Consider the following 21,538-nt stretch of genomic DNA (forward strand, 5'->3'; position numbering starts at 1 on the left):
TATAGTTCTCAGTTTTTGTTATGAGTATATTGTGTATAAATAGCATGATTATAGTGTGTGCATGTATAATGTATCAGAATGCACAGAAAATATTACTTAAACCCCTTTTACTTTTCTGTTTATTTACCTCCAAAACAATAAATACATACTGTCTCTGACTTGTGCATTGCTGACGTATAGTTTCTGACTGTTAGCATATAAGCCCAAGCCTCTCTGTGCTCAGCAAGAGCCATCATTATACCCCTAAATATAAATGTCAGCATACAATTAGGGAGCCCTAATGAAGCCGCTATATGGCGTTAAGGCAAATTTCATAGACAAGCATGCAGCGGCCGAGCGAGGAAGGCGAAGGCATAACGGTGTGATGTATGCTCGCTCTGCCTCGTTAGCAGCTGCCCACCTAATTGGCCCGGATGCTAACGAGGTTCTTAAAGCGCAGAGAGTGGGGAACGGTTGTCGGGAGAGAGGGGAAGGAGGAGAGGAAAAGGGTTAGAGGTGGGTGTCAGAGGTGGAGGGGAGAGGGAAGAAGAATAGGAGGACATGACAATTAGGAGTTCAGAAGAGGAGAGGAAGAGGATGAAAAGGGAGAGAGGAGGAGAGGAAGGAAGGAGGTGGGAGATGAAGGGGAAAAGGCAGGGTAGTTTTAGGGGAGAGCTTTCAAGTAATGCGTGAAATGTAAAGAGGATGGTGGGAGAGATGCTGGTAGCAGGAAGGTTTTTGGGTTGAACCAGGTCTTAGAAAGGGATAATGAAGGACAAATGAAAAAGGAGGACAGAACATCAGTTCATCCATGTGTTTGTCAGATGTTGTTTCTGTTGTTGTGTCTAGAACATTGGGAACATTAGTTTGTAAGTAGCAGGACATGTGGTTACTGAGTGGAAGAGGGAAAGGAGGGGATAGAGGTTGATGATGCACAAGATATTTACAATATTTCAATTTGATGCAGTGGTGCAGTAAAAAAAAACTAATAATCCTACAATTCTCAATCAGCAAATTCAAAAAACACTGCTGTCATTATTTTATTTAAACCTTCAACAAGTTTCTTATATAATCTATACTGATATATAATCGCACTACCGAGGGACGTATCTGACTCTTTATCTGTTAAGTGCTCCCGAAAACGGCCGCAGCGAATTGCTGGAGGAACTGTTAACTGCTGCTAACTGTAGCTGCCATTAGCTTGTTAGCTCAGTTAGCCGTTAGTCAGGAAGTTGTCCTTAATGGGAGCTTGAAGGACCAGTCGAGTGTGGGTGTTTACACCACTAGCACAGGAGCTCTGGACTAGGACAGGCCAGGGCTAGCTGGTTAGCATGCTAGCTTCAGTAGATTTCTCTGCTTTACAATACATAGACATCATAACATGAAAACTGTTATTTCTCTGCATTCTGTTGACATTTTCTACGCTTTCAATTAAAATTATACATATTTCACCTAATATAATGATTCTAGCAGTAAACAAACAAAAGTTCTGAGAGGAAAAGACACAAACTGAATGGTTGCAGAACCAAATGCTTCTCACCAAAACATTTTATCAGCAGCCTTGAAAGAAAATATCGAGTGTGTTTTCTTCCCCATGAAATACTTACAAAGCTGATTGCTGCTTCTAGTGGTCAAAAACACAACAGGGTACCTTTAAAGCTACTGAAGTGGAAGTAAAGAGGAAAACAAAATGATGACAGCTACACTCTACACTCTGACATAACAACATCATACAAATGTCTTATGCTGCCTTGTTTCCATATCAAAGGCCCTAATTTGGCAGACAGGCAAACATTATCCAAAAAAAATCCAGTAGCTGCTATCCAAAAGTCTGATGTGGTGTTATAGCTCTTAAAACCCCGATAGATGAGATTTATATCCATCACATACTTCTGCATCACATACAGAATAAAAAGTAGACACATGAAGAACATACTTTGAGAGAGTGAGAACGACAAAATAGACGAGGACGATAAATTACCAGGAAGGGATGGATGATTGGTCTTACCGGGGGAGGGGAGGAAAAAAAGACAGAAAAAGGAGAAATGTGTGTTTTAGAAAGAAAAAGCGAGTTGAGGAGTGTGTGTGAAGGTGAAACGGATAAATTAGTACTTTCCCCTGTTCTCGTCTGGACCTCATGCATCTCCAGCAGACACACACACACAGTCTGAAGTGTCTCCCTGAGCACCGCGCGGTCGATCATTAAGCTCTCGTCGGGGTGAGTATCGGCCGTGATGTGTCCTCTCTCCCCCCTCTAAACTGCTGCTGCTTCAGTCCGGAGTGTTTTTCTTGGGCCCGAGTGATGACTAATGACGGTATTGATTGGCAAGTGTCTTTGATGGAGGGGCGAGTGGGAAACATATTTATAACATCTGTGTCTGGTCATGCAAGCTCTGAGATGTAAACAATGAGGGCTGAAGAGATTTTTATATAACGCTGCTTTCAGGCGCTCGTCTAGACAGAAAGAGAAAGAGAGACAACACTTAAAAATTGATTCACCCACTTGTCATTTCTAGAAGATTTGAAGCTCTTATGTATAAAAAAACATCCAGCTGTACCGCACCACCTGGATCCTCCAGGCTGGATTCTGACTGCAGTGTCGGCCTGACCGTTTAAACATCTGCCTTTCAAAGCTGAAAATAAAATAGGCAAATCCTGACTTGTTTGACCGGTTACTTCAATACTTTATCGGGCCCATAAAAGTGTCGTAACTGTTTCAGTGTTTCACGAGGAAATGTGAAGTAGAGGGAGAGAGAGGAAATATGAAAAGTTATTGTGTGGAAGGATTTGGGAAATGGTCATGAGACGGACCAGAGTTTGATTTTCTCTTCTGGTCCACAGCTACTCCGGAAAAAACCCTTTTTCAGTGACATGAGGGGAAATCACAAGGCAGGGGAGGCAACCGCCATTCCGACATACCGCCATTCCGACATACCGCCATTCCGACATTAGGCCCTAATTGTTGGAATGGCAACACTTAAACCTTTAATTTAAATGTCCCATCATTCCGACATGTTTTGCCTCCTAAGGTCGGAATGGTGGTATTTATTTCTTTTTTAAAACATGTTGCCATTCCGACAAATCTTTTAAAAGGGTTAGGGTTACGGGTTGCGGGTTAGGCTTAGCCTTGTCGGAATGCCGGGACGAAACTTTGTCGGAATGGCGGGACGTTCGCATGTCGGAATAGTGGTATGTCGGAATGGTGACATGTCTGCATAGTACAATGTCGGAATGGCGGTATGTCGTAATGGCGGTCTGTCGGAATGGTGGTCTGTCGGAATGGCAGCATGTACCCACAAGGCAGGTGCCGTCAGTTTGAAGTGATTTGAGATTTATAGATCACAGTTGTGTTAAGTTAAAGTAGGATTATTAGGTCTGTTAACACAACAATGTGTTTTTTACATAAAATGGTAACCTTTAGTTTCGTTTTTGTTTTGGATTGTTCCTTCACACATCAACGGCATTTTGGTGGCCTAAAAATGAAACATTTTTAAAACCAGGTCCAAGGTGTAACCTTTTGAAAACACCACCCTCACCACTACTCAGTTCATTAATGCTCCCTTCAGAACACTGTAGATTTGCTGTACCGTTGTGCGCAGGCCCGTCGTGTCATTCTGTGGTGTTAAGTTGCAAAGTTACACCACCTCCTCTACTGCCCTGGCATACATGCTACAGTGTTTTTAATTGTTTTTGTGGATCTGTGTGCATGAGGATCACAGGTTTCACAATGTTGTCATATGAACACAGAAAAACTTTTTTCGTTTTTTAGCAAACCTGTTGTCATGTAAACGGGCCTTTAGGACCTGCTTAAGTAATGCTCAAAATCTTTTATGAATCAAGGGTAAGCACAGTGTTGGCAATGATCTTAAGGCTAAGTTCGAATATGAATCCACATTTTTATAAACGAGGCCCCTGCACTGTGGTTTTGTTTTTGCACACCAAGAGAGAAAGTAGAATCTCGTTAACCCATATTTGACACACATCTCACATATGGACCCAGAAAAGGGGCCTGAATTTGTCAAAGAATGTCGTGAATGGTTTAATTTAAGTGGGAAATTCGTGGCAAATTTGCATTTGTTCTTATTTACTGAAGGACCGCACCGAAGCTTTGTGCCAGTGAAATGGAAGAAAAGTAGCATTGTTTGGTCTCATGCAACATTTGTTTAAGGTGAAACAAAACATGGGAGAAGGGAGTGGAAATGAATACAGAAAGTTACACCATATTCATCACAGGAAACTGACTACCTACTGCTGCAGAGAAAGTTTAGTGTGAAATGTACTGGGGGAGAGGAGGTGTTAACCTGCACATAAGGAGACTTTAGTAAGTGAGATAGGAGAAATGTCACATATGTTTAGCTGATTTCACCGCAGTGTCCTCCTGCTTATTCTCCTGACTTTTAATGTTTGAATGCAGCTTAGTGCGAAATCACATCAGCCAGCAATACTTTAACCAGGCAGTCGTACTATTTTGTGTCTGTTTACAGAAGTAATTGAGTCAAAGTGATTCAGTCATTGATGTTTTTTGTTGAGCTGATAATATCAGGCTATTTAACTAATATCCCCTCACGTACTGCCTTCCTCTTGTGGGATAAATGCACACTTGCGGTTCCAAAACTGTTTTCTCCTCAGCCACTATTCCAAGTTTCCACTTTTATTCTCCCCTCATTGCTTTTCAGACTGGCCAACATAAGCTGTTATTTGACTGTTTTTTAACATGCAGATCAGATGAACTGCGGCTGGGCTACTGATTTCCTGGCTAAATTGAACAATTGTGGAGACTTTTGTGCCTCTGACAGTAATTTGCAGCAGCCTTAAAGCTGCTACAAGGAAGTACATTTGGTTTTAGTGTCGGGATGTTCCCCCAGACTACAGAGCAGATTCTTTCCTCAGGCTGTGTGACTCCTCAATTCATCTTCATCACTCCACCAATAAATTGTTTGAGTTTCTTTTTACTTTTCAGAACCAGATGGTGGAAATCAGACCTTATGACAGGTTTTAAGAATAACTATAATAACTATAAGACATATCCAATCTTTTTGCTCCAATCTTGTTTATTTTTTCTCTAATCTTGGCTTTTTGTCATGAATTACTGTCACAATTTTTTTCCCTTTTCATGCCACTAACAAATATTCAAACAGACACTCTGAGAAAGGAAATTCAGTCCTTGGTTGAACTGCTGGCAACTCCTTTTCTTTCCGTCTCCTTCCTCACCAGGAGTGTGCCGGGGAGCCTCTGTTCATGCTTTACTGTGCCATGAAGCAGCAGATGGAGAAGGGACCCATAGACGCCATCACAGGAGAAGCCCGCTACTCCCTCAGCGAGGACAAGCTCATCAGGCAGCAGATTGACTACAAAACACTGGTCAGTAAACTCATTGTGTCTTGAGGCTTTTTTCTGTCTCGGTCCGAATCACTTGACGGGCTGTTAAGCTTCAGTCACATTCGACAATGATGAAGATCTTAAAGCGAGCTCGAACTAATCAGCAGCTGAAATGTGGCAGCCACCGTTCGCTTAATTGGTCAGGGAAGGAGATTTCTTCCAGGGTAAACATGGAGCTTCAGCATCGGTCGTGTTTGGAGGGAGAATGTGATTTGGCCGTGAACTGACCCGACCACTGCCCAGCATTAATCACATTCTCTCTCCAAACAAAGCACTTCAGGTTTGGATTGGAAACGTACCGACAAACCTGCATGTCTGCTACAGTTGTTTAGTGCCTAAGTGCCAATGCTGAGTTATTATAGCCCCAAACAGAGGGAACGCACCAGGAAAATGTCCAGGTTTTAAAATAGCCGCTGCAGACAAACTAGGTGTGAAAATGCTGTCGGGTACATTCAAATGCGCCCAAACAATCATCCAAACATCTCACTAGTTGGCAGCGTGGTTGCACTGTCTCTGCATAAGCCTGATTTCTTTTGTCTCTTCCCATTCCCCTTTGTTCCCACCTGTTTTTCCTGCCAGACGCTGCACTGTGTAAACCCAGAGAATGAGAACGCCCCCGAGGTGACGGTCAAGTGTCTGAACTGTGACACCATCACTCAGGTCAAAGAGAAGCTGCTCGATGCTGTGTACAAGGGCAGCCCCTATTCACAGAGGCCCAAGGCTTCAGACATGGACTTGGGTAAGAGATACAATTCAATTCAATTGAAATGGCCAAGATGGTTATAACAGAGAGGATGAGAGAGATGGAGGTGTTCATGTTCTGTTATGTTTTGACAGGGTGGCATTACCTATGGAAGTGAACGTGAAGACATTTTGTACTTTTTGTTTTCTTGTTTTGTTTTTTTTATTCTAGAAGCAGTGATGGGATGTAATTTGGCACATTTACTCAAGTACTTTCCTTAAAGGTGCTACAGTATATATAAGAATTGGCCACCTGTCAAATTCATACACAAAACCAATAGGGGGCAGCATATCACCAGATTAACCACTAACTGCTGCAGACTGTAGCTGGAGTTCGCTAGTTAGCTCAATTAGTCCTACAGCTAGCAGATAGGACTGGCATATTGGAGACCAGGTGTTAGTTAGTTAGCTTTGACCGGGACAGGCTGGAGCTATCTGGTTAGCATGCTAATCTCGATAGATATCTCTGCAACAAAATAAACTGACACCATAATGTCAAAACTACAATTTCTTCACATTCTGTTAATTATTTTAGTTCATTTTTGAATGTTTTCAACTGAAATTCTTACAAATAGCCCATTTAAGTACAATGAGGTACTTGTACTTTACTTGAGTATTTCCATGTTCTGCTCCACTAAATTTTGGAAGCAAATATTGTACTTTTTGCTGTACATCTACTACATCTATTTGATAACTTAAGTTCCTTGATACAGAGTTTGATTGATACAGAGCCAAAAAGCCCATTTTTATTAATATTCTGTATGATTTAAACTAACATCGTATGGATGACTTTCATTTTTTACCAACATAATTTTTGAACACAATAAAATGGAACTATTTGATTTGAATGTGGAAAACAGCTGCACTAAATTCTAGAAGACAGCAACCAGGATCAGTTAATAGTTTCATTAAAACTGCATTAATACATTCGAAAGAGTGAAGTTGATGGCCATAAAACAAAAATGAAGAAAGATGTTAAAACTCTGCAGAGCTGAGTCAGGTGATAATTAGTTGTGCATACTGTATGAAACCCCTTTCATATTCTGCATAGTATTTTGATGCAGTGTTCATTTAAAAATATCGATCTGCACAGTTTTCAGTGACTATATATAAATCACTGACTTTAAAAAGTGGACAAGTAAATAGAGAAACACTAATTCAGAAACATGGCAAGTCCAGCACAGATCACATTGTGATTTTCTTGTACAGTACCTTAACAAAGGTGTTTTTTCCAGCAGTATCAAGGTAATGCCCCTTAATTCATGAAAAGTGAAAGAAGAAGACACAAAAAAACAAACACTTTTTTTCATTTTGACACTTTCAGGATGTTGTCAGTAAAAAGTCCCAGTGTGAGAACCACTGGTTTGAAAAGACCAAATAAAACACATACTCAGTGTGTGTGGAGCTGAACTGTGGGCCACGCCCCTCCAGCCTGGATACACCAGGTTGAGTGCCTCTCGCAGCTGAATGCAGCAGGCTGAGTGCACCAGGTGAGGGTGGTTGGTTAATTAGCTGGGTTTGGAGTCACACACACACTCACAATCACTACAGAGCAGCAGTGGGAGCACGCAGCATGAGAGGTGACTGAGATTTGGACCAGATTACCAAGATTTGTTTGTGCAGAGCTGGGCTTTCGGGGGAGATGCAGCCGGTGAGCTTGTTGCACTGCTGGTGTCCACTTAATGGTGGTGAGCACTTGGGTGATATGGTTGGGATCACGTTAAATGAATGAAATTAAAATATTTTATGGTTAAATGCAGTTTAAAGTATCACATATTTGGATTTATCCTGGAGAGCTGATTTATTGCAAAGTTAAAATCTTAGAATCATAAGGTTAAATCAAATGTTTGAAGGTGATAGCTGTATACGGTTTAACTTATTTATTTGGGATTAATTATTTGCTGCTTATTTACAGGGTTTATTTCTGGTTATATAAAGAATTTGTATGTTTATCTTGTTTCATTTTCTTAACATGGTGTTTGTTTGTGTTTAAAGGTTTTTCACCTGACCACTATTCACAATTGCAACCAACTTCCATAAATAAAAAGAAAGAAGTAAAAAGAGCAAAGGTGTGATGAGTGGAATCCTGTGAAATCCTCCCGAGATTAGCTACCTTTCAAGTGGGGAGTTCTGCACTAATACCTTTCAACAGTGAGGGCACTTGACAGTGAAAAACCGGCTGCATCTGGAGAAGAGAAACCAGAACAGCGACCGGCCAGGCCTAGAAGAAGCCTGATGAGATACTGAACGTCACCTTACTCCATTCTGCTGTAAAAGAAGATGGCTGACTCAAAGTCACTGGAGCAGCTTAAAGCCAACAGAACGACGGCGAAGCGTCAATTCTCCCGGCTGGCCAACAATGTTGTGAGGATGCATGCAATATTGCCTGAAGAGGAGCTCAGAGACAGTTTCAAAAAGCTTACAATTGAGGCCAACAAAGTCATGGAGGCAAATGAGGATGTGGAGGCCCAGTGTATTGCAGAAGCAGAGTCGGATGCAGGTGCTGAAGGAGGTCCTGCGTTGAGTGAGCAGCAAAAGGCCGATATTGAAAAAACTGCAAGTGAGTGTGAAACGAAACTGAAGGAGGTGAAGGACCTCATCCAAAAGACACTCTGGGCCAACTTTGGAGAAGAGGAACTGACTATGGCAGTAAAGGCGGCAGAGGAGAAAGTAGAGTGTGTGGCGTCCTTCGAGCTCAGTGGAAACAAGGAGGCCTCAACTTCATGTTCGACTACCTGGAGAGACTGGTCAAAAAGGCAAAAGAGCTGCATAAGCAGTGGAAGTGTTGGGCCCCTCCTGCTGAGCAGAAAGACTTCCAGTGGCGCATGCGTCAGCTTGAGCAGGCTATTCCCAAGTTAATGTCAAGAAAAGCAGATTTTATTCAAGCAAAAGCTGAAGAAGATGCTGGAAAGGTTGTGACTGCAGCTCTTAACAGCTACCCAACATCAGTCATAAGACTGAAGCCAACCTCCCTCCCTAAATTCACTGGCATCAAGCGTGACTTTCACCGCTGGAGAAGAGACTGGGAGGCCCTCCAGATGCAAGGGGAACCAACTGGGTCAAAAGAAGTCAAAAAGTTCCAGCTACTTGACAGTTTGGATGAGAGAATAATGAGAGATCTTCGCTTGACAACTTATAACACGGCAGAAGACATCTTCCGTGTGCTGCAGAATCGGTTTGGAAGCCAAACTGCAATCGCCATTGAGATAGTCGAGGAACTGCAGAGGCTTCCAGCTGTCAAAAGCCACCAGCCAAAGAAAATTGTTGAGCTCATCCAAGCTGTTGAGAAAGCTCTTGAAGACCTGAGGGACCTTGGTGACACTGGTGCTTTAAAGAACCCTCTAGTGACTAAGACAATTGAAAGCAAACTTCCTGATGCATTGAAGAAAGAGTGGCTTCTCCATGCAGCTGAGAGGAGCAGTGCTGATCCAGACAGGCGCTTTGACAGTCTGCTAGCTTTCCTCAAGAGTCAAGAAAGCATCTATGAACAGCTGGACCAGTTGAGGGATGAAGACCCACCAAAGAGAGAAATCCGGTCTGAGCAAAGGCAAGCCAGAACCAGGGCATCAAACCAGTCAAGTAGCCATCCTTCAGAGTGTGTCGTCTGTGGTGACATCAAGCATAAGAGAAAGCTCTACTTCTGCAAAAAGTTCCGCACGCTCAGACTCACAGAAAAGAAGGATGCAGTAAGAAAACTGGGAGCCTGTGGGAAATGCCTGGAGATCCATGATCATGAGGGTCACTGCAAAACAACATTCCTGTGCAGAAATCCTGAATGCGGAGGCAAGCGAGCCATAGAACACCACTACTACCTTTGTCCCGGTGCTGAAGCATCCAGAGGCAGCGCAACCCAGAGGAAAAGCAGCATGGTGGGAGGTGGCAACAAAACTACGCCAAATTACACTGAGGCCCAAGAAGAATTCTTCAGCAAGCTATCGCCTGAGTTAGCCCAACAATGCCGAGATGCATTCAGCAACACAGTGTCCAGAACCTCCCATTCTGCAAAGAGTAACTCAAGTCTTCTGGCGGGAGGCGGCTTGGTGGAATGGCCTGTCATCATGATGCTACTGGAGGTTACGGCCAATGCTGGACAAAGAATTGGCACCCTGATTGACCTAGCTTCAGACACCAATTACATCACCCACAAGGCAGCTGGTCGACTCAATCTCAGAAGCGAAGACATCACACTCGTGGTTCATGGTGTAGGAGGCATGAAAGTCTTTGTCCAAACGAAGCGTTACCTCCTAAAAATCCGTGTTAGCACCTCACGAGGCACATTCAGATCCCACCAGCTGATTTGCTATGGCCTGGATAGCATTGCAGATGTTCATAGGCATGTGACAGCCGAGAAACTGCAAAAGTTCTTCCCAGACATTCCACTCGGTGAGCTGGTAAGGCCAAGAGAGATCCAACTCCTCGTAAGTCACAAGGAAGGTCAGCTGGCTCCCCAGAAAATCCGCACAGTGGGGGACCTTGTGCTGTGGGATGGACCACTGGGAAAGACAGTTGCTGGCGCCCATCCTGAGTTGTTTGAAGAGGTCACAGTATCAGCCCATACGTCTAGAACGCATTTTGCAAGGTCGATGAGAACTGCTGCTGTGAAATATGAAGAACGTACCTGTGTGGTCCCTATTCATCCTCCACAAAATCAACAAGCCCCAAAAGCCATCCAAGGTCAGCATTCCAGTTCAGCAGCTACTGCCTCCAACTTCCTCGAGTGGTGGAAATGGGACAGCATTGGTGCCGGCTGTGTCCCAAAATGTGGAGGCTGCCGCTGTGGAAACTGCCAGCCAGGCGGCAAAGAAATGACTCTTGCTGAAGAAAGAGAGCTGGAGGTGGTGAGGAGCGGCCTTACATATGCAACTGCTGATAACCACAGTGAGAGGCCACACTGGCATGCCAGATACCCTTGGGTGGAGGATCCAGCCGCATTGCCAAGCAACAGGAAGGCAGTTGAGGCCACCTTCCTGAGGACAGAGAGACAGCTGGCCAAGGAACCAGAATGGAAGGCTGCCTACGCTGCTCAAGTTCACGATATGGTTAACCGCCGGGCTGCAATGAAGTTGTCTGAAGATGCCCTGCGTTCGTGGACCGGACCAGTGTGGTACATCAGCCATCTCATCGCACCCAATCCACACTCGGTCACGACTCCGGTAAGACTTGTCTGGAACAGTAGCCAGAAGTTCAGAGGCTTGAGTCTTAATGATCTCCTGTTGAAAGGCCCAGATGTCCTTAACCCAATCCGTGCTGTGCTTCTCAAGTTCCGGAGGGGAGTCTTTGCTGCTTTGGGAGACATCAAAAAAATGTACAATTCAGTCTGGCTCGAAGACCAAGAAGTACATTTGCATAGGTTTCTGTGGCGTGACTCCGAAGAAGAAGAGCTGGGCGAATATGCAGTAACAAGAGTCAACATTGGAGACAAACCAGCAGGTTGTATTGCTCAACTAGCCATGAGAGAGACGGCTAATCTCCCCCAGTTTAGCCATCTTGTGGAGGAGCGCCGAGTGCTACAAGAAGACAGCTATGTCGATGACCTCTTGACCTCTCATGACAACCTGGACGAGCTTAAAATCATCACAGCAAATGTGGAGGAAATCCTGAAAGCAGGGGGTTTCGAGTTGAAGCCATGGGTTTTCTCTGGCCAAAGGAGGGAAGAGCCTGCTGGAAAACAACAACAGGAGGCAACTGCAAAGACTGTGGTCCTGCCGAACCAGCTTAAAGATGAAGACAACAAAGCTCTTGGCCTTGGCTACACCTTGGAGGATGACAAGCTTCACGTCATGGTTGGGATAAACTTCTCAAAAAGAAAGAGAAAGATGAGACTTGGCCAAGATCTTGTTTTGGAGCAAGTGAGAGTCCAGACGCCAGACCCACTGACACGACGGGAGTTGCTCAGTCAAGTTTCTGGGCTGTATGACCCCATCGGTCTGACAACGCCTGCAAAGCAGAAAGGGGCCATCTTGGTTCGAAGAGCATTCCAGGAAGCCAAACCTAAAGGTAGCACCACCAAAGACACATGGGACCTTGCGCTGTCAGACAAGCTCAGAGAAGATGCCATCAGCCTCTTTGAGGAATTCGTTCAGCTGAACAAGGTCAAGTCTCCTAGCCCTGACCCCTGTGGACGTCTCTGCTAAACCTGATGCGATCACCTTCTCTGATGGCAGTGAGCATGCCTATGGAGCCGTCTTATACCTGCAGTGGGCCTGTGACCATGGTTCAACAGTGAGATTGGTGGAGTCTAAAGCAAAGTTGACGCCTCTAGACCACAAGGGGGAAGCAGTGAAAGCTGAGCTGTGTGGAGCAGTCTTCGCCGCCCGCTTAAAGAAGTACTTTGAGAAACATGGCTGCATCCAAGTCAAGCAGTGGTACCACTTTGTCGATAGTCAAACGGTGCTTGGTGCAATCCAGCGTGAGAGCTATGGCTTCCAGACTTTCTTCGCCAACAGAATTGGAGAGATCCAAAGCAGCACACGACTTGAAGATTGGTGGTGGATCCCTGGACCCCTGAACATTGCCGACATCATCACTCGAGGGGCTAGTCCGAAAGACTTGGGTGAAGATTCAGTATGGCAGCAGGGGCCAAAGTTCCTGAGTCTACCGGCTGATGAGTGGCCAATCAAGTCTGCAAAGGATGTGTCGGCAACTGCCCGAGAGAGCATCAGTAAGATGCAGAAGAAATCCTTTGTTGCTGCACTTACAAGAGCTCAGGAAGAGAAAGAGCCGCCTGATCAAGAGCATCGAAGGCCACCTGCCGGCGCAGCTATCCGAAACCTGGTGAAGGAAGGACGGTTCAGTGATTTGACTCACCTGGTCAAAACGGTTGCGTGGGTCTGGAGGTCAGCAAAGAGGTTTGCAGCACAAAATAGTACCTTGAGAACTCCAAAGTGGGAGGCAGTTTCATCAAGCGGAGTCATCACTGCAACAGAACGTCAAGATGCCCTAAGAGACCTTTTCCTTGCTGCACAAGAGGGCGTGACTTTTCCCACCACCACTACAGACCGGCTGGTAGTCTATAAAGAACCAGAAACCGGACTGCTGATTTGCGGTGGGAGGATCCAGGCCTTTAATGAAGACAAAGCTGGTGTTCCCCTCTTACCTTACAGTGCTTGGATCTCAACGCTTTTGGTTCGTGAGGCTCACAGCAAGGGTCATGAGGGAGTGGCTGCGACTCTGCTGAAGGTGAGAAAGAAAGCATGGATCATCAAAGGAAGAAGGATTGCTCAAAAAGTTATTGACAAGTGTGTGATCTGTAAGAAAGCCAGAGCCAGGAAATGTCAACAAGTGATGGGAAATCTGCCTCAGGAGAGAACTAGACCTGCAGCCCCCTTCGAGTTCACAGCTGTGGACCTGTTTGGACCTTATCAAGCCAAAGACGATGTGAGGAAGAGGGTCACAATGAAGGTTTGGGGAGTCGTATTCTGCTGCATGGCCAGTAGAGCGATCCACACAGAGCTGGCCAATACCATGTCGACTGAAAGTTTCCTGATGGCTTATCAGAGATTCACAGCATTTCGAGGGCATCCTAAGAAGATTTGGTCTGACCCGGGGACCAATTTTGTCGGTGCCAAACCTGTTCTGGAAGAATTGTACAAGTTTTTAAATGGGCTGGACAGGTCTGCTGTGGAAGAGGCTGCAGCTCAAAATGGGACCGACTGGCAGTGGAAAATCCAACCAGCTGATTCACCACATCGTAATGGTGCTGCTGAAGCAGCTGTTCGCATTGTGAAGAAGGCATTCCAGAGTTTGGGGAGAGAGTCGTGCCTCAGCTACAGTGAGCTTCAGACAACCCTCCAGCTCGCTGCTAATCTTGCTAATGAACGTCCTATCAACGCCAGGGTGCAGAGCCTTGAAGACACCGTGCAGTACATCACACCAAATGTGCTTCTGCTGGGACGAGCATCTTCAAGTGGTGACTGGAAGACGTTTGACTTCACGAGCTATCCCTATAAGAGACTCCAAGAAATGCAACACCAGGTAAACAAGTTCTGGAGATCATGGAGCCAGCTTGCTGGTCCCAATCTGTTTGTAAGAAGTAAGTGGCACACTGCACAAAGGAATGTTGCTGTTGGAGACATCATTTGGCTGTGTGATCAGAATGCCATGAGGGGACAATTCAAGCTTGGAAGAGTTGTCAGTGTCAACCCGGACCCCCGTGGCATCGTGCGGGATGTGAATGTCAGGATTGTTCCAAGCTTCTGTATCCCTGAGGTGAGACCAGCAACATCAGTACCCAAGCATCCTGTCTCCAGCATCCAGAGGGACTTTCGGTCCACAATACTTCACCGGGACGTCCGGCGACTGGTTGTTCTGCTGCCAATTGAGGAGCAGGCAGGGGACCCAGGAGGGAAACTCTGACCACAAGTGCACCAGGGTCTGCGATCGTTCCAGCGGTTTCCCTGGAAAGATCGAGTGGGAGGTGTGGAGCTGAACTGTGGGCCACGCCCCTCCAGCCTGGATACACCAGGTTGAGTGCCTCTCGCAGCTGAATGCAGCAGGCTGAGTGCACCAGGTGAGGGTGGTTGGTTAATTAGCTGGGTTTGGAGTCACACACACACTCACAATCACTACAGAGCAGCAGTGGGAGCACGCAGCATGAGAGGTGACTGAGATTTGGACCAGATTACCAAGATTTGTTTGTGCAGAGCTGGGCTTTCGGGGGAGATGCAGCCGGTGAGCTTGTTGCACTGCTGGTGTCCACTTAATGGTGGTGAGCACTTGGGTGATATGGTTGGGATCACGTTAAATGAATGAAATTAAAATATTTTATGGTTAAATGCAGTTTAAAGTATCACATATTTGGATTTATCCTGGAGAGCTGATTTATTGCAAAGTTAAAATCTTAGAATCATAAGGTTAAATCAAATGTTTGAAGGTGATAGCTGTATACGGTTTAACTTATTTATTTGGGATTAATTATTTGCTGCTTATTTACAGGGTTTATTTCTGGTTATATAAAGAATTTGTATGTTTATCTTGTTTCATTTTCTTAACATGGTGTTTGTTTGTGTTTAAAGGTTTTTCACCTGACCACTATTCACAATTGCAACCAACTTCCATAAATAAAAAGAAAGAAGTAAAAAGAGCAAAGGTGTGATGAGTGGAATCCTGTGAAATCCTCCCGAGATTAGCTACCTTTCAAGTGGGGAGTTCTGCACTAATACCTTTCAACAGTGAGGGCACTTGACAGTGTGTTCTCACCTCTAAACCACTTTTCCTTCTTTCTGAAGAATGGCGTCAGGGTCGGATGGCCAGAATCATTCTGCAAGACGAAGACGTCACAACTAAGATCGACAACGACTGGAAAAGACTCAACACACTGGCTCACTATCAGGTAAACCAGCACATGAAACAGGCACAAGTAAGAGTGGACAGCTGAGTTGGATTCATACACTGACTGTTTTGTTGTGTTTTGATGCGCAGGTGACAGATGGCTCAGTGATCGCCCTGGTGCCAAAGCAGAACTCTGCCTATAACATCTCCAACTCCTCCACTTTCACCAAGAGCCTCAGCAGATACGGTACGATTCCCTCTCTCCTCCAGAGTTGATGCTATTTAAAACTTTCAATGATTCCCCTCTCCCCCTCTAACTCTTTCATTCGCTCTTTCTCTTTGTTTATCGTGGCCATGATTGGGCCCCATTGTTTTTTTTGTTTTTTTTTCACCTCCCTCCAAGAGTATGGCAATCCTTTTTTATCCATCGCTATCAGCCCAGGCCAAGGCCATTCCACGGCTATTTCCAAGCAGTCCATAAATGACAGGCATTAAAGTAGACACCTCGATCCCCAGCTGACTGAGTGAGAGAGTGAGGATGCCTGGCAGTCAGCGATAGACGGAGGCCCGGCATCAATATGGTTTACTTCACTGGAAAATTAAACTATGTAGGAGATAAATTACTCTGTGGTAAAAAACTCAACCCTCTTATACAAAGTGGGTAGCGACCCTCAGGTATGCTCGGCTGTTATCACTGCAACTGAAAGTGAAATTTAAGGCTAGATTGTTTACCGAACACTTATTTTAGGGGGGTATTTTTGTAGTCACCGTCTAGATAGACGGATATAGGAATTATGTTGCAGTTGTGTGTGTTATGCGCTCTAACAATTTATGATCGAAGGGACAGTTGATGAATGATCAGGTTAAAGAGAAAATATGTACTTTTGATTCGGAGGTAAACTGTCCCTTTAAGTGCAGATTCTGTAGACAATAGTGGTTCCCGAAAATGGTAGGAGAGTGAGACTTCTGCTTTTTGTTACAACCCAGTCATCAAATAGGGAAGTGGTGCTCTTCAGCAAAATGGGTAATAATCTATTTTCATGACTATTTGAGCCACCAGAGAGGTCAGAGCGATGACGCTGTGTGTAAAGGTGACTATTTTCACCAATCCCTGTAAGGTATGCATGTTTTATTAGTGCCACCAAGGAGGTTATGTACTCCTCTATGTCCGTTTACACATAAACTACTGAACGCATTTCCTCTAAAATTTTCTCCAGAATAGACCCGTTTTACTTTTGGTAAATCGACATCGACAATTCTCAGGAAGTAATGTTTGAATCTTGATGTAAAACTGCAATGTATTTTAGGTGGCTGGCATCTATTAGTGAGGAAATTTGAAGCAGATCCAAATTAATAGTTTTTGTTTGTTTGTTTGATTGATTTTTTTTCCTAAAACAATAAAGCTGCTAGCTAGAAACCAAAACAATAAGTTCAAAGACACTAAAAAGCCTTGTGGACCTGAGAAGAACTACAAAGTTGTCCCCTGTGATTTTAAGTAACCACAAGTAGTAGGATTCAGTGTTAAGACCGAAATATTGATTACAGCCACTCAAAGCCCCATCTCACTGTAAAATACCTTAGATTCTGAAGTTTAGTATGTATTTGGAGGCGTTTTTCGACTTGAATAACAACGGAAGCCTTTCAATCAATGCATCACTCGACATCCACACTGTATTTGATTAGTGAAGAGAAAATGTGGTTGGAGAAAATTAAATTCCTAAAATCAAAGGTTTCCTTTTCATGAATCATCTCACCCTGCTAAAACACACAGCTGCAGCTGCTCTGCCTCACAGCGAGTACATTTAAAAAATGTGTGTTCGTATTTGCTCTATGGTTTAATTGCGAACATGTGGGTGTGTGCTCGAGCACTGATATGTGTGTGTGTAGGAGGGTGTGTTTTTGAACACGGGTAAATGTGGCCACCAGTGGCCATGATGGGTTTGGAATCAAAGCCACTCAGCACCCTGCCGGCAAAAGCAACAACTGCACTAGACACCACCCCACTCGGCCTCTTTCACTCCTCTATCCCGTGCTCTCCCATTACTCTCCATTTCACCCCTCTCTCTCCTGACCTTTTTGTCTCTCTGTCCATTTAGCCCACCCCCCCCCCCCTTCCTGTCATCTCTCCGCTCTCCATCCTTTCACCAAAACATAAAGGGATTGCAACATGCATCAGCAACTCTCTCTTTTATCCCTCCACCTCTTCTATCCATCCCGCTTCCCCAGGAGTAACAGCTACTCAGCAGATAGTCCGCTCCCTCCTGTGCACCTCACCTCCCTGGTTGCTTCCCCCCCTTCTCCATCCTAAATGGAACAGTCGTAGATCTGCATCTCCTTGCTTCGCTCTAATCAACTTTGACACTCACGCCATGAATAATGAAACAGACATAGATGATAGAGCAAAGGGGAGGGGGAGTGTGAGTCACGGTCTGTAAAAGGGAGAGAAAAAATTAAAGAATAACACTGAGTTTTGGGTGATTATTGGTATAATAGTAGACTCACCTGTCAGACAATTAGACTCTAGATGCTTTTTAGTTCTACAATACAACCTGCAAGGGGAAGAATAATAATAGGCTGCAATAATTGATGCTTTCTGAAGATCTTAAAATGGGCTCTGTAAGTGAAATCAGCCTATTTAGTGGTCTGATCACAAGGTTTCTAATACCAGCTAACATAGTTCTTCCAAATAATTCTGTTTTGTGTTTCCGGCTATAGAGAGCATGCTGAGGACAGCCAGTAGTCCAGACAGCCTACGATCCCGAACACCCATGATCACCCCTGACCTGGAGAGTGGAACCAAACTGTGGCATCTGGTGAAGAACCACGACCACTCGGACCAGAGGGAGGGTGACCGAGGCAGCAAGATGGTCTCTGAGATCTACCTGACCAGGCTGCTGGCTACAAAAGTAAGACTCAGAAGAGTAAACGACACACCAGAGTTTTAAAAATTGAATCCAATCAGAGTGAAAAAGCACGTAGAACCATGGAGAGACGGTAAAACTCACCACCGAAACTCAGACTAATGGAATCTTCTCAGTATTATCAGCTTTTTAAAGCAGAGTGAGCCATTTAATGGTAAAGGGAACTTCAAATAGAAAGTCATAGAGAGATAATACTTGTAATTTAGGAGTTTTAGAATGTATTAAATCGCATCATCAAAATTTAAAGCCTTCCTAAATCAGGTAAATGTACGTACATTTTACATTAACAATTATTCATTTGACTTGTTGGTCCAAAGTGATGTAGAAATGACGGCAAAGACGAAGCCAAGCGCCTCAACGGTCGTCATGCACCTGCTACAAGGTTGCAGGTTGATGTGACACATAAATGTATAGCAAATGAGAGTTATTTCAGAGTTATTTATTTTGAGTTATTGAAGAGAGATTGAAGAGCGAAAGTATGTTAGGTGAGTAGGTGCTCTCAGGAGAGTACTCTCGAATTGAGTTTGGTAACTCGTTCCATCACAAAGGGAGCACACGGTAGAAGAGTTTGGATTGAGTTTTCCTGCCTCACAGTGATGTTAGGACGAGAGATGGTGCATTTGTAGATGAATGCGAGGGCTCATGACCCTGAACAATGGAGTTCAGGTAGGTGGTGGCTGTGCAAGTGGCCACTCTGTCGACAAGCATTAGTGACTTGAACTTTGCTGAATCACTTGCAGAGGTGTTACTGTGCATGCTGGCACCTCTACCAGAAGGGCCTCAACAGTAGTCAAGGCAAGAGATAACCAGCGCTTGTACAAGTTGAGGAGAATATTTAGTCAGACAAGACTTGTTCTTTATTATGAAGCAATAACCAGACCAAAAGTAGCTGCGTACTGTATATTGAGAAAGGACTAAGCACCGATCCTTGCGGTTACCCTATGAATATAAAGTTGGGCTTCCCATGCCGAGCGATTGCCAGCAGTGCAGCAGTGCAGTTTGAGTGGAATGACATTGACTGACTGTTGAAATCACACTCGTTGGGTTTGCAAGAGGAAGTCCTATCATGATGGTAATCTTGTAATCTCGCAAATCCATCTTGCCAGTCCAGGCTGAACCATAATGGTTCTGTTTGTTTGAAACCAGCAATGGCAGCTCCTCAAGAGGTTAGCGTAGATGCTGCTTTAGTATGAGTTATATCAGAACTGGAGAGTATATTTCATTGAAAGAAGAGCAAAGAACAGCACTGAAGGCTTTCCTCGATGGAAATATGTTTTTGTTCTGCTCTCGAACCGGCTTTAGTAAGAGTTCATTTTACCAACGGGCTCTGCTGGTGATAGCGCGCTCCTACTGTTGGAATGATTGGTTGATGTTAGCTTGTTATAGACAGTGATAGAAAAATGATTCGTCCGGTCATCAAGTATTTTTTGACAAATGCTAACCCATTTTAAAGGACCCATTGTACACACACATGCTCACAGAAACAGGGATAAACAGACCCATAACAATGCCCTCCATGTTGAAATCTTACGGTTGTTTTCTCCTTCAGTGTGTCTCAGTTTACCGTCGCTTTCCTAATTGTAAGAAGAGGAGGGAAATATAGCAATGGGCAGCAGTTACAAGAGAGCCAGCTTTTCAATTTTCAGAGGTAATAAGAAAAAGCAGATTAATAGAAGGTGGACTTGTGGTGCAGAGTGCAGGGAGGCAGATACAGGAGGTGTCAGGAGACAGGTAATTTGTTGAGGGATTGAAGATTTGGCGATGCATGATGAAAAAAATAGAGAGGCAAATGCAATTGAGAGGCTCATCTTTTCCTTGTCTCTCCACGGCTGTCTCTCTGAGTCTGTCTGCCCGGGCGTCTTGTCTATGCAGATCTCAGTACTTTGATCCGCGACTGGGACAGAATACATTCCTGTTCAATTTTGCAACGGCTGACTAAATACAATCCCTAAACATTTCCGTGGTAATAGATTCTGCCAGATGGAGAAGTCTGGGAAACAAATGTGTTGTTAGGGAAATTCATTTAGCTACATTTGATGTAATTATGTTGAAGCATTGTCATTGGAGGAAAGCACCATCCAAATCCAAGAGCTCGGGGTTCCTGTTTGTGATTCTGTCACAGTCACAGTCTGAGAGTTATCACTGTCATTCCCAGTGGGGCCATTCACACTAAAAATGTACACACTTATGGCCCATCGCAGTGCTGTGGATACAAGCAGGAGGAAGTGATGCAATGTGTTCACTCACACAACACAGTACGACTATTGTCATCCTTTACCTTCTTTCTGAATAGTCAGAAGATGTCAGTCATCTCTTCTTAAGAGAAAACCAAGTATATGTGTTTTTTGGCTGGTGTTTTTTTTAGGGTGGGGGAGGGGATTGATCGTGAGTAGCACATGAACACATTAATAACTAAAATCAATACAAGAAATAAAAAAACAAACAAGAAAACTCCTAAAAGCAAAGGTACAAGTTAGTTACCATAATAAGTATCAACTGTTTTAAATTTCAAAAGAAATCAGTAAACAAACTAGCTTCAAATTGCTTGTCAGACATGAGATCCCAGCTCATAATTTAAAACCTTATACCAACTAATGTGTTCACGAAAAACAATTACACCAAATTATAAAACAAAAAAACAAACAAAACATGGATATTAGAGTGCTCCCGCCCTAACCAACCAACACTGATTAACAACACATAGCAACAATTCAAGGAAGCAAGGATGAAAACAACACCGAACTCAAATCTCAATTGTCTTCAACCCTCTTTCTTTTTCCTTCAGGGTACGTTACAGAAGTTTGTGGACGACCTGTTTGAGACCATCTTCAGCACGGCCCACAGAGGAAGCGCGCTGCCGCTGGCCATCAAGTACATGTTCGACTTCCTCGACGAGCAGGCCGACAAACACTCCATCACAGACTACGACGTGCGACATACCTGGAAGAGCAACTGGTAAGAGAGGGAGTTACTCTCTTTTCTCCCATAGCTGCAGGGAAATATTTTACAGTATAATGGGAGCTGGAGCTGGAAAATTTCACCTCCAGCACATAGAGATTTTCAGGCATCTTCACTTTGGGTCCACATGACATTTGCATAAGAATCTCTCCCGGGCTGAGCAGAGCTGACTGCACAGATGTAGTAATAATAGTACATAATGATAAGAGAATATTACGTTGAAAGATATTTGGTGATTTTCAACCACAAATGCCAAAAATTGCCTGGTTCCAGTTTCTCAAATGAGAGAA

General features: G+C 44.2%; 1 protein-coding gene across 1 annotated transcript in view; it reads left to right on the forward strand.

The window, feature by feature from the left end:
- Window positions 1-21,538, forward strand: part of LOC140999798 (plexin-A1-like) — a 255,076-nt gene that overhangs the window by 227,121 nt on the left and 6,417 nt on the right. Inside the window, exons 24-29 of the mRNA XM_073470337.1 lie at window positions 5,194-5,340; window positions 5,938-6,097; window positions 15,327-15,430; window positions 15,520-15,616; window positions 18,085-18,275; window positions 21,076-21,245. Of these exons, the coding sequence (XP_073326438.1) occupies window positions 5,194-5,340; window positions 5,938-6,097; window positions 15,327-15,430; window positions 15,520-15,616; window positions 18,085-18,275; window positions 21,076-21,245 (869 nt within the window). The remainder of the gene's footprint in view (window positions 1-5,193; window positions 5,341-5,937; window positions 6,098-15,326; window positions 15,431-15,519; window positions 15,617-18,084; window positions 18,276-21,075; window positions 21,246-21,538) is intronic.

This window comes from Pagrus major, chromosome 7 (assembly GCF_040436345.1).
Source record: "Pagrus major chromosome 7, Pma_NU_1.0".
NCBI classification, from domain to species: Eukaryota; Metazoa; Chordata; class Actinopteri; order Spariformes; family Sparidae; genus Pagrus; species Pagrus major.